We start from the raw sequence: 14,945 nt of genomic DNA on the forward strand, positions 1-14,945 counted from the left end.
AAAATGCGATCGTAGAAAAAATATATGATCACTTATGCAATCACATTTTTGTCCTATATGATCGTATTTTTGGCCTATTTCACAAACATGAAAGACGTATGAAATTTTGTCTAGTTTTCAGAACATTTTGAATCTCATGAATCAAAGTTACTTTTCATGAGATATGGTCCAAATACTGACAGGGGGTCAAAGTTGCCAACAACATCATTTAGCTTTAGATTGTACCAATATATCTTCATATGATCAATTCGATCGAATGTTTCTTGACCAAAACATCTTCCAGGCATTCCTCAATATCCTCCTTCAGTTCCAACTCCATTTAGGCTCCAAATATGCATGTAACTGCTCCCAAAGTATAGGTTCACTCAAGCTATCTGAAAATAACACAAAAATGCTAGCAGTACGAGAATTCTGATAAAAGACATGAGTTGAACATTATTTAAACAAATGACATGAAAATGTACAAAATATGATACTGAAAGATGATAAGAACTACCCTAAAAGATACATAAAATGGCATCTATCAAATCTCCCCAAGCTTGAACCTGACTTACCCTTAAGTAACAAAAAGATAAAACATTATAAAAAGGTGGAAAGATTTAGATGACGTAAAAAGAATTTAGAATAAAATTATGCAAAATAAAATACTTCACTCTTTTTTCTGTTCACGTGATCACATTTCATAATGAGGAAGCTCCAATGAAATCACTACCAAAACAACAGTCTCATACCTTTATTGCAGATTCATAATTCATATTTAAGTCAAACCAACCTTGAGCCAATAATTTTTACACCGGATTAAATTTGTGAAAGTAGTGTATCTTTAAAAATAATTTCACAAAAATTCCTTTTGCAAAAACTTAGCTTTACCAATCCCTCCTTTTTTTCCGAACTCGTCTAGTAAATGCAGTAAGCTCCATTATGGACAGAAAATCCAGGCTTACTCCTATGATTCCATTATTAATGGATCAATCTCATTATACCACACATCTTTGTTGTCTTGATCAACTCTTCAGATTTAACTTGCTACTTATCTCTAGCATATATTTGTATTCTTATCATGAATATTAATGGAAGGGTTATTTTGTAGTAAAATTAGATGGAATGTGACATTTAGGGTCAAATGGTATTCCATAGAAGAGTATGATTTAGTCATAGTGATCATGAATTGTAAATAGATTACATTATGGAATTAGATGATTCCAATGGAAGGCATGATTGAATAAAATATCATGTATACATGAAAAAGACGAGCTTATGATTGAATATATCAAGAAAAATGGCTATGGAAATTGGCAATTCTTAAGCACGCAAGAAAAGGTTAAGGTACTTTCAGTACAATTGGAGAAAACTCTTGGAGTTAACATCCGACTGATGTTTGATCGGGGATAACATTGTAAGTAAAGAAAATGATGATAATGATGATGATTGGAAGGAAATAAAAAATTTCCCTACAGGTCCCTCAGTTGGGAATACTATGCAGTTTTATATTCCACTATGTATAGTTAAATATGATCCCTGGTATATGTGAATTACTAAATGGGGATATTCGCTAAAACTATTATCATGGATAATATTAGTAGGATACAATGGTTGTATCTATTTTAGGGTTCTCAATTAGCATTATACTCGATAATGCTCTATTGACGAACACAATAGTAAAATATAAAGAGATTATATTTCCCTTTTGGCTATGAATGTTAAATTGATGGTGCTTACAAGTCATGGGTAGTTTGGGATATAATTAATAAATTGTCTAACAAACAATACTCATTTTTTAGATTTTCTTAGAGTCTCAATGATTGCAATTACAATCAATATACCTTTCAGTTGCATAATTGTCTGTAATAACAAAAGTTTGAATGTAAATGAATATATGTCGCTTAGTCTTCGACATGTGTTGACACAAAGCGATATCAAAGCTTGACACATGGAACATGACACGAGCCAGTGATTTCATGACGTGTTTACACGATAATCAACAACTGTATAAAGGGTTAAAGGGTATCCCTGATAGTTTTTTTGGAAAATCGAAAGCATAATCGGTGAGGGTTGTTTATGTCTTTAGAGATGCAGATGTTGAGGCAAAATTAAGAGGGTACAAGCATTAAACGAGTAAGGTATCATCTAAATTCGATAATACATAATTGTGTTTATGTAATATTAATCGTGTATGGTTGTTAGAACCCAAAAGTAATTATTGGAGTTTATGATATGGTGCTATTATCAACTCAATAGTAAGTTGATACATGAATTATGTTGTAAGATTCTTGATCTGGGCATCAAGAGTTATAAACCATAGTCTATAAATTAGTTAGATAAATGTGACTAGGCTAATGGCTTCTTGGGTTAAGTCGTTTAGTAATTATGATTTTGGAGTTTGATTAGCCTGGTCAAAAATGGAAGCGGATGTTAACTCCTAGTAAATTGGGACAAGTCATGAGGAAGTTGGTATATTGTCCAAATAGGTTTAGACAAAAATTTGAGTTGCAAGAAATCACAAACTAGAGGCAAAAGTAGAAGTTAGTTTTCATTAACTGGCCAAGCGAGTACATGTGGATATTTATGTGTTCATAGCAAAACATGTTTTTATGTTAAATGTTTAATATTAAGTCTATTATGAAAAAATTAACATAGCATGTCATATGGTTGATATCAATTGTTAAGATAGTTGATATTATTATGTGTATAATTATAAATGGGTTGAGCGCCAGCGGTAGAGGTTCCTTCATCATTCGATTCTTGAATCTCTTCAAGGTCGATTTGCCTCCCACTATCTCCTTGGCTTATGATTTCTCGCTCTCTGAAAACTCCTCTCCTCGCAACGAAGACAACATTGTCCTTCGGTCTATAGAAGAGATATCCAAAGGATTTCTGCGGGTAGCCGATGAAAATACATCGCTCACTACGAGGTTCGAGCTTGTCGTGAGTATCTCATCTTAAGAAAGCCTCGCAACCCCAAACCTTGATATGTGCTAACGAGGGAGCTTTCCCTGTCCACATCTCGTGAGGTGTTTTGGCAACCTTCTTAGTAGGGACTTGGTTAAGGATATGGGCGGCAGTCTCTAAGGCATACCCCCAGAATGAGATAGGTAGTAAGCACGACTCATCATAGAACGGACGATGTCTAACAAGGTTCGATTACGCCTTTCTGCAACACCATTCAACTGCGGTGTCCTAGGTGGCGTCAATTGTGAAACTATTCCACACTCTTTGAGATAGTCGTGGAATTCTAGACTTAGGTACTCTCCCCCTCGATCGGATCGAAGCATCTTGATTTTCCTACCCAACTGATTCTCCACTTCATTCTTGAACTCTTTGAACTTTTCAAACGTTTCTGACTTTTGCTTGATTAAGTAGATATACCCATATCTACTATAGTCATCGGTAAAATTCACATAGAAGCGATTCCCATCCTTCGTGGTTGATCTAAAGGGTCCACATACATCGGTATGTATGAGGTCCAATAAACTCTCACCCCTTTCACATATGCTAGTGAACGGTGACTTGGTCATCTTTCCAAGTAAACAAGACTCGCATGTGTCATCTTCCCTTAGGTCGAATGACTCCCACACTCCATCCTTTTGGAGTTGGGCTATGCGCTTCTTGTTGACATGTCCAAGACGATGCCACAAGGATGCTTTATCCATACTATTGGAAGAATCCATGCACAAAACATCATTTCCTAGGTTATCTACAATCATAATAGTTTCATAAATTCCATTACATGGCATTTCTTCAAAATATAAGACACCATTTAGACAAGCATAAATTGAACCATTCTCATTATTAAAAGAAAATCTAAATCGTTTTCTAAACAAACCATGAAATGAAATGATGTTTCTTGCCATTTCTAGCGAGTAGCAACAATTATTCAAATCTAAACATAATACATTACTAAGCACTAAAGAATACACTCCAATCTTGGTCACAGGCGACAATCTTCTGTTCCCCATGATTAGATTTATTCTTCCACGCTCCACATCCCTATTTCTTCTTAGACCCTGCAATTCAGAACAAATGTGGTAACCACACCCGGTATCGAGGACCCAAGAAATAGCATGAGATGAATCATTAGATTTAATTATGTATATACCTGCGAAAGACGGCTTGATCTTTCCTTCCCTGATGGCTTGTAGGTATTCTGGGCAGCTTCTCTTCCAATGCCCTATTTTGTGGCAATGGTGGCACTCTGCCTCCTTTGGGTTAGGGTTAGGCTTAGGCTTAGCAGGATCAACTTTGGTCCCACTAGAAGAGGAACCATCTCGGGACTTTCCCTTGCGGTATCTCTTAAACGGAGCCTTCCTCTTCTTACCCCTTCCTTGCCCAATTGCCAAAACAAGAGCGACGGGTGGATTGGGAGTTGGTGCAACAGACTTGTCCTTGAGGTTGCTCTCAGCAACCCTTAGGAGACCTTGGAGCTTACTTAGGGTGACCTCCTCATTGTTCATGTGGTAGGTCATCATAAATTGATTGTAACACGGAGGCAAGGAATGAAGCACCATGTCGATAGCCAAATCTTCCCCAAAGTCGACATTCAACTTGCGAAGACGATCGACATATCTCTGCATCTTTTGCAGGTGCACGGTTAGAGACTCTCCATGTCCCATTTTAGCGGAGATCATGTTAGTGAAGATCTCGTAACGTTCCTGCCTCGCGTTTTGATGGTATCTCTCCAATAAATCTTGGTGCATTTCATACGGATACATGTCCTCGTAGGACTTTTGGAATTCGGCTTTCATTGTGGCTATCATGATGCAATGGACCTTCATCGCATCACGTTCATGAGTCTCAAAAGCAGTCATTTCAGCCGAAGTAGCGATTTCTGGATTGATCTTCTCGAGCTTCTCATCAAGGACATACTCCTTGTCCTCGTAGCGAGCAATCGTGCGAATGTATCTTATCCATTCTCTAAAGTTCGTTCCATCGAAAGTCACCTTTTGGCAAAGGCTTATCAATGTGAATGAACTAGCAGCAGCGTTGTTTGCGTTCGACATCTACAAATAGAGAGGACAAAGATAGATTAGAATTTGAATCCCTAATTATCACCCAATAAGAAAAATTAGGGCTAGGATCCAACAACAATGTTTACATATTAGAAAAGGGATGCCGTAATCCAACATGCAAACAATTTGAAGGTAAGTGAATGACGATTCACTAATTCTCCACCATGAAAACATAACCTTAAGTTCTAAATGTATTGAGAATTCCTAGGTTTCGATGAGATTCATTGAACTTTTCAATGGCATGTTTAAATCTTGATATTCCCCTCTCGTTTGTGACTGTGATACCGAGGATCACAAAGTGGGTGTGAATAACCATGCAAATCTACACGGTGCCTTCATTGTAACAATCACCTATTCGATGTGCCGATAAACCACACACGCTCCATCGAACTATGATAAACAATGAATCACCCTTTGCCACCTTTTCCTAGAACCAATTAGTATGCCAGTAAACCACACATGCTCCACTAACTTCTTAGCAAGGGTGCAAAGCGTAATTTCATGGGATTGCATCAATTCACTTTTCCTAAAGTAACTAGGATTGGGAATTTTTTTAAAAAACATGTAGTTACTTTATATTTCAATATTATACTTTTAATGAGGAGATGTGGTAGCCCTATCCTACCCGTTCGGCTAACGACCCTCCACCGATCAAGCAAGCGGTGGGTGTGAGTGTACACCCATTAAGCGTCATTTTATAGGCCATAACCTTATACCCACCTTATAGACCGGCTTCGTGAATGAGGTCTACTAATGGTAAGATTAGCATTTTAATTATACATATATATATATATATATATATATATATATATATATATTAATCTGGTAATATTATATTAGTATAGGGTTGAATTTTAAACTTGTAAAATTCTAGGGTTTGAAATTTAAATTGTCTAAATTAAAATTTTAATCACAAAACATAAATTTCAAAACTTGAGGACAAGTTTTAACCTTTTCAAAACATAAGGGATCAAATAACAAATAATTCAAATTAACCATTTAATCTCATAATTATCTTTATTTGATTTATTTAAATGTTTCTTGCAAAACAATTTACCAATTTAATTAAAATAATCAATCAATTATCACATAAGGAAATTATTATTCAATTAATTGATAAATATCTTTAATTAGGTCAAGAATATACTCAAATATATGTTAAAATCGGATTTATATTGGCCCATTAAGACAAAGGCAAGTATCCATAAGATAAACATCAAGAAATCCCGAAACTAGCTCTTTCTGACGCTCGAACTCGCCGAGTACCACAATGGACTCGCCGAGTTGAGGCCTACTCGCCGAATCCACTATGGAACTCGCCGAGTTGATCAGGCAGAAGGACAAAATTTGAATTTTACAATCAACAATCAAGCAACCAATGCATCAATTCAATAGAAACCAATCAAGGCTCTGATACCACTTATGGGTTTGAGCCATAAGAACATTCCTATGTGCACATACAAACCCTAATGCTTGGATCTAGGTTTCTCTAATTGAACATGCAATGTATCCAAGACTTTGATCAATAGATCTAGTATAATAACATAAGAAAACAGCTCTAAAGGATTACCTTAAGTATCTTGCTTGAATCTTCTTGTCCTTAGAGCTTAGAGTAACAATTGTCACTCCTCTAATGGCTTACAAACACCAACTTACCAAGAGGATGATTAGAGAGAGAGAGAGAGGGGAGGAAGTCGGCCAGGGTTTCTTCAAAAGCATGTGTACCGATTTCCTTGACCTTAAGGTTCTATTTATACTAGTGAGGCTCCTAGGGTTTCACCCTTAAACCCTAATTGGATAACTTAGGCCCTAAGCAATCCAATCTCCCTAATGATAAGCATTGGACGATTTCTAGGTCTATCCAAAGCCTCAAAACCGTCCACCCCTTATCCATAAGGGATTATAGCCCAAAGTACAACTATCATAAAATTGACAGTTTATGCCCTTTTATTTAATTAATCTCTTTAAGTCACCAAATTACTTCCTAATTAATTTATGAGTTATATTAATCAAATAACAATATTATTAATCCTTATATTATTCTAATAATATATTAATAATATTTCTTCTCACATTATAAATCATTTTGTCAAGTTGCTATGGTGAAGGCAACCCAAAAGGACCATGCACAATCGGGTCAAATATTTGCCAAATATAGTTGCAGCCTTAGAGACTATTCCAACAATGATCAGTCTCTAGCTTGTGTATATGATAGTTTAAAGATTACATCATTAATATAATGTAGTTTCTCAAGTGTTAAGATGTTTAAATCTTTGTGTGTCAAGATCCTTATGTTCCAGGATCTTCAATCTCGAGGATCCCTATATTTTAGGATTCGGAGGATCCTTATATTTCAAGATTTTCAACCCCGAGGATCCTTTCGTTTCAGGATCATTACTTATGGAGATTCTTAGTTGCATGTTGTTCTGCACAAAAAACGTTAGCTAGGGGTGGGTGTTAGTCTAGCTAACGCCATTCTAATGCTTAAGTTAGTAACGTAATTGAGGAGAAAGTAAGCAATGATAAAAAGTTCAAGGTAAGGAATATGTGTACGTCGGTTTTATTGAGGATTAATTGGCCCTACTTATATGTAGTTTGCTTTGAGGTGTATAGCATTCCACGATCTCTGCAGAATGTTTCCTTCGAGTGTTGCTAGCCAATATGATCCTTTTCCTGCTTCAGCATCTATGAGATATGGTCCTTCCCATTTAGGAGCTAATTTTCCTGCGCTAGGATCCTTGGTGTTTTGGAATGTTTTCCTTAATACCAAGTATCCTATTTGAAACCTTCTGACTTTAATGTTCTTATTGTAAGCATTGGTAATCCTTTGCTGATGAGCAGCAATGCGTATTTTGGAAAGATCTCTGAGTTCATCAATAGTGTCAAGATCCTGTGTAAGGATTCTGTCGTTATTCTCTTGATCTTGCAGCAAGTATCTTGCCGTTGGGATCACTACTTCGGTGGGGATCACCGATTCTGTCCCAAACACCAAATAGTAGGGGGTCTGGCATGTGGCTACTTTGGAAGTAGTCCTATCTGCCCATAATACGAAAGGAAGCTCTTCTGCCCATCTTCCCTTCTTCTTATCCAATCATTTATTTAAGCAGTTTACTATGATTAACCATTATCTTGGGGATGAACAGGAGTGGATGTTATCATTTTGATTCCCCAACTTGTGCAGAATTCTGTTGTCCATTTTCTTATAAACTGGGATCCATTGTCGCATATGATTTCAGCTGGGATCCCGAACCTGATCAAGATATTACGTTTAATAAATGAGACTACCTCTTTTTCTCTTACCTGAACGAAGGCTTCAGCTTCGATCCACTTTAAGAAGTAATCAATCATCACTAGCATGTAGACTTTTACTGCTGGGGCTACTGGTAATTTTCCCACAATATCCATTCCCAATTTCATGAATGGCCATGGAGAGATAAAAGGATGTAGAGGTTCTGCGAATTGATGCAGGATGTTGCTATGTCTTTGGCAAGCATCACACTTTTGAGCATGTAGAAAATAATATATCTTCATGGTCGGCCAGTAGTATCTTGTTCTTATTATCTTGGAGCATAAAGATATTCCCCCAGTGTGATTGTCACAATCTCCTTCATGTATGTCCTTCAAGACTTCTACAGCTTTAGGATCTTCCAAGCATCTAAGGAATGGACCTGCCATAGACTTTTTATAGACTTTAACTTGGATTATCACGAATCTTGAGACTCTTGTTCTAAATGCACGTTCGTTTTTTTCTTTTTTTTTTTTTGGGATCGTGCCATTTTGGAGATACTCCATAATGGGTTTGGGTCCATGATCTTGGACTTATTTGAGGATCCTGTTCATCGGGGTCCCTTTGAGGAGGGATCTGAGTGTCAGGATCTTCAATAGCTGCTACACTTAGTAGTTGTTCAGGACCATCAGATTTGTCGGATTCTCGCCCTAACATAAAGATATGATTTTTACAGTTTATATCATAGTTAAATCCTAACACGGAACCAATCTGATAATTGTTACTTAATAATAGTTGATTAAAAAAATTACGGATTCTATTAACTGATTAACTGAATGATAAAACCCTTGCTAGGTGATCAGACTAACAAGAACTAAAAATCAAACGTTCATTAAGCTCAAAACTGAAAAATGTAGATAGAAACACAAAACAAAAACCAGATCTGAAAACCAATCACATGAGAAGTACTAGTCTATGCAGAACTGAAAACCAAAGTTTTAGCCAGACATGGATAAAAACAAAACTAAACTCATAAAAAGAAACATTTACAAATTAATCTTCTAAACTAAACGAATGAGATGATTTGTGACCTTCAGATCTTCAGAAATCGTTGAAATGTATCAGAAATTGTCTTTAGGAGGGTATTTTATTGTCTCGAATCGTCTAACCCTCGAATATGATAATGAGGGTCGTATTTATATGCGAGACGAAAAATTCTAGAGAAAGAAACTAAAAAATGTGATCGTAGGTTGGTTATATGCGATCACATATTTTTCATTTTTTTTCCGGATTTGCCCCTAAATGATGCAGGATGCTATGTTTGACGTTTTCTGAACTTCAGTCCATTTATGCGATCGCATATATGCTATATAGGATCGCAACTTTTGGTTTTTTTCTTCATATGACTTCTAGATAACTTATTTTGACCTTGGGAAACTTCGTGGCAAAAATGCGATCGTAGAAAAAATATATGATCACTTATGCAATCACATTTTTGTCCTATATGATCGTATTTTTGGCCTATTTCACAAACATGAAAGACGTATGAAATTTTGTCTAGTTTTCAGAACATTTTGAATCTCATGAATCAAAGTTACTTTTCATGAGATATGGTCCAAATACTGACAGGGGGTCAAAGTTGCCAACAACATCATTTAGCTTTAGATTGTACCAATATATCTTCATATGATCAATTCGATCGAATGTTTCTTGACCAAAACATCTTCCAGGCATTCCTCAATATCCTCCTTCAGTTCCTACTCCATTTAGGCTCCAAATATGCATGTAACTGCTCCCAAAGTATTGGTTCACTCAAGCTATCTGAAAATAACACAAAAATGCTAGCAGTACGAGAATTCTGATAAAAGACATGAGTTGAACATTATTTAAACAAATGACATGAAGATGTACAAAATATGATACTGAAAGATGATAAGAACTACCCTAAAAGATACATAAAATGGCATCTATCAAATCTCCCCAAGCTTGAACCTGACTTACCCTTAAGTAACAAAAAGATAAAACATTATAAAAAGGTGGAAAGATTTGGATGACGTAAAAAGAATTTAGAATAAAATTATGCAAAATAAAATACTTCACTCTTTTTTCTGTTCACGTGATCACATTTCACAATGAGGAAGCTCCAATGAAATCACTACCAAGACAACAGTCTCATACCTTTATTGCAGATTCATAATTCATATTTAAGTCAAACCAAGCTTGAGCCAATAATTTTTACACCAGATTAAATTTGTGAAAGTAGTGTATCTTTAAAAATAATTTCACAAAAATTCCTTTTGCAAAAACTTAGCTTTACCAATCCCTCCTTATTTTCCGAACTCGTCTAGTAAATGCAGTAAGCTCCATTATGGACAGAAAATCCAGGCTTACTCCTATGATTCCATTATTAATGGATCAATCTCATTATACCACACATCTTCGTTGTCTTGATCAACTCTTCAGATTTAACTTGCTACTTATCTCTAGCATATATTTGTATTCTTATCATGAATATTAATGGAAGGGTTATTTTGTAGTAAAATTAGATGGAATGTGACATTTAGGGTCAAATGGTATTCCATAGAAGAATATGATTTAGTCATAGTGATCATGAATTGTAAATAGATTACATTATGGAATTAGATGATTCCAATGGAAGGCATGATTGAATAAAATATCATGTATACATGAAAAAGACGAGCTTATGATTGAATATATCAAGAAAAATGGCTATGGAAATTGGCAATTCTTAAGCACGCAAGAAAAGGTTAAGGTACTTTCAGTACAATTGGAGAAAACTCTTGGAGTTAACATCCGACTGATGTTTGATCGGGGATAACATTGTAAGTAAAGAAAATGATGATAATGATGATGATTGGAAGGAAATAAAAAATTTCCCTACAGGTCCCTCAGTTGGGAATACTATGCAGTTTTATATTCCACTATGTATAGTTAAATATGATCCCTGGTATATGTGAATAACTAAATGGGGATATTGGCTAAAACTATTATCATGGATAATATTAGTAGGATATAATGGTTGTATCTATTTTAGGGTTCTCAATTAGCATTATACTCGATAATGCTCTATTGACGAACACAATAGTAAAAATAAAGAGATTATCTTTCCCTTTTGGCTATGAATGTTAAATTGATGGTGCTTACAAGTCATGGGTAGTTTGGGATATAATTAATAAATTGTCTAACAAACAATACTCATTTTTTAGATTTTCTTAGAGTCTCAATGATTGCAATTACAATCAATATACCTTTCAGTTGCATAATTGTCTGTAATAACAAAAGTTTGAATGTAAATGAATATATGTCGCTTAGTCTTCGACATGTGTTGACACAAAGCGATATCAAAGCTTGACACATGGAACATGACACGAGCCAGTGATTTCATGACGTGTTTACACGATAATCAACAACTATATAAAGGGTTAAAGGGTATCCCTGATAGTTTCTTTGGAAAAATCGAAAGCATAATCGGTGAGGGTTGTTTATGTCTTAGAGATGCAGATGTTGAGGCGAAATTAAGAGGGTACAAGCATTAAACGAGTAAGGTATCATCTTAATTCGATAATACATAATTGTGTTTATGTAATATTAATCGTGTATGGTTGTTAGAACCCAAAAGTAATTATTGGAGTTTATGATATGGTGCTATTATCAACTCAATAGTAAGTTGATACATGAATTATGTTGTAAGATTCTTGATCTGGGCATCAAGGGTTATAAACCCTAGTCTATAAATTAGTTAGATAAATGTGACTAGGCTAATGGCTTCTGGGGTTAAGTCGTTTAGTAATTATGATTTTGGAGTTTGATTATCCTGGTGAAAAATGGAAGCGGATGTTAACTCCTAGTAAATTGGGACAAGTCATGAGGAAGTTGGTATATTGTCCAAACAGGTTTAGACAAACATTTGAGTTGCAAGAAATCACAAACTAGAGGCAAAAGTAGAAGTTAGTTTTCATTAACTGGTCAACTGGTCAAGTGAGTACATGTGGATATTTATGTGTTCATAGCAAAACATGTTTTTATGTTAAATGTTTAATATTAAGTCTTTTATGAAAAATTTAACATAGATTATGTTTATTGGTTATACATCATTAATACTACTTATGTTATGAAAGTTTTAGCATGTCATATGGTTGATATCAATTGTTAAGATAGTTGATATTATTATGTGTATAATTATAAATGGGCTAATTAGAAATCTATAAATGGATGGGCATTATAATACATTACATGTGCTTATAGTGTGATATACTCCAATGTGAGTATTGGAAATAACAGTTGGGTATACATGACAACTACTGAGATGTACTTGTTGTAGATAGTAGTTTGTTAGTGAATGTATTTGTATTATAAGTTACCTAGTGATAGGTTACAGTTACAACTTACCCAGTGACAGGTTATGATCATAAATTCTTACAAGATAATTTAGTACCAGGACGTAGTGACATGAGGTAATGATTCATCATTTGCCTTAGTGTGTGTGTGTATATATATATATATATATATATATATATATATATATATATATATATTTGTGGATAGGAACGAGTTTGTTAGGGACTAATCAAGGGTATCGATTTCCCATTATGTCCGCTTTATGTTTTGGAATGCAAAGTCCCTATGAGTACAGTATTATATACAGGGGTATGTCTTGGGATATGAAATCACAATATGCATAGTTTTATCTTTAAAGTTACACTTTGGGGGCGTAGAGTTCCAAATATTAAATGTTAAAATATTTCCAGTATGTTTTAATTATGATATTGATAACACGATTGGAATTTATTACTTGGTTAAAACTCATGTAGCTAACAAGTCTTTTTGACTTACGTGTTATGATTTTTAATGAGCTCTGTACTCATGTGTCAGAGTATAGTTTAGTGAGGTGTTATTAGAGAAGGCATAGAAGACATAGCCAAGTCTTTAGGTTGTATGATCCCTTCTCTTTTAGATCCCTTCTCTTTTACTATGAGTATGGGTGTTGATATTATTGTTGTAACACCAAATAACTATAACTCTAATAAAATAAATGGAACGTTTTTTGTATAACCAGATATTACTATGATTGACTTTTAACGTAATTATACAATAATGGAAAATTTTAAAAACATAAAAGTATGAATGTTACACGCAAAGGTCCGGTGATAGTGGTGGTCTCTTGATTATGAGAATTGTAAAAGAGAGGGTGGAGGGGTGGAGTATGGGTAGTAATTATTCTTAGATGTTTTTAATTACTGCAGTGAAAATGAAAATAGAAAAAGAAAATAAAAATGGTAACAAGTCATTTTATATGGGTCAAGAACCACAATAGAAATTAAAAACATAAAACCTTCTATGAAACCAAAATAAAATTATTTATTAAATTTGATATTCTTATAAACCATGACAACCATTTATGAAGTTTTTCGAAACAATAAAATTAAATTAATAGAAAAAAACTATTGTTATAAACAGTGTTCAAAAAGTTGCGTCATGACGCATACCATGACGTGTCATGGCGTGAGGCGCAACTCCGTCGTTAACAAAAGTCTCATGGTGTTGTTGTTAGGCATGACGCATGACAAGGCATGATATGGCACACCATGATGCGTTATGGCTTGTTATGGCGCAAATATTTTTGTTTGAGCTACGGTTTTTTTGTTTTTTGTTATGCCTTTTCTGATCGGGCAAGTATTGTGACTTTTGTTAACTTTATGTTATTAGTTGTTGATATAATAGCTCTAAAAAAAAAAGTTATATTTGATATAAATCTATATTTATGTGGTAAAATAATAATAAATTAATTCAAAATCAGTGACTTGAAAAACATCATGGCTCGTAATGTCTGGCCTTACAACAACGCTAAGTCTCACGCCTTTTAAATCCTTGGTTATAAGGCTGAGGAGAGCGGTGCCCAGTGCACCGAGCTCCACCAGCTCAGCTCCAGCTAAGAAAAGAACAACCGAAGAAGAGAGAAGGGTATAGCTGTCGAGTGGGGGAAAAACGAAGGGAAGAAGGGAGAAAGAAGAAGAAACAATTCGGCACAATTCTACGATAGCCGATTGAAGCTCGGCATATTGAGTCCTCGGCACGGTATTCACAGAGGTTACCGAGCAGTGGCGGACCTATGTAGGGCCTTTGGGGTCCCGGGCCACTGCTCAATTTTCGGCACGCAGCGTAAATTTTTTTTTTTTTTTTTGGTTTTTTTATTAGGTGCACCCGCTTGAAGTACGAGAGACACCCCTACTAAAATAGTCTGGGTCCGCCATTGTTACCGAGCCCACTCCCACCGTAATTAAGAGTGACTTAGTTCCATTGACCATTTTTATTCAAAATAAATAACTAAACAACAAGAAGTCGCACTTGTCTTTTCAACCAGGTTCTTATGGCATTCAATAATTAAGTATTGTAGATTCTATCTTGTATTTTTACTTTTGCTTTAAGGCGTAGAATGGTCCAGACCCTCGGAAGTCGGGAATAAAATTTTACTAGAGTCCTTACATGGTAGGAAAATATAGACCTAAAAGTAAACTAATTGTTCCATTGTCAGTTGTCCTGAACAATGGATGGTTTTTATCCTACTAACATGCTTCGGTCCTACACTATCCCCTTTCCTTCAATTTTTTAGTGTAGCATCTTCAGTTCTACCTTTGAAATATTTCCTCTTAAAAATTGTCAGTGTTCCTTATGACTAAAAGAAGGAGAATCAA

The 14,945-nt window shown here is 35.1% G+C and overlaps 1 protein-coding gene across 1 annotated transcript; it reads right to left on the reverse strand.

Annotated features, from left to right (window-relative positions):
- Positions 1–7,590: 7,590 nt before the first annotated feature.
- Positions 7,591–8,411, reverse strand: LOC145064253 (uncharacterized). Its single transcript, XM_079011736.1, has 2 exons — positions 8,307–8,411; positions 7,591–8,088 (listed from the first exon to the last, which is right to left on the reverse strand). Exons 1-2 carry the CDS (start codon positions 8,409–8,411, stop codon positions 7,591–7,593), a joined length of 603 nt encoding a protein of 200 aa, XP_078867862.1.
- Positions 8,412–14,945: the final 6,534 nt, after the last annotated feature.

This window comes from Lactuca serriola, chromosome 7 (genome assembly GCF_051521515.1).
Source record: "Lactuca serriola cultivar US96UC23 chromosome 7, Lser_US96UC23_V15, whole genome shotgun sequence".
Lineage (NCBI taxonomy): Eukaryota > Viridiplantae > Streptophyta > Magnoliopsida > Asterales > Asteraceae > Lactuca > Lactuca serriola.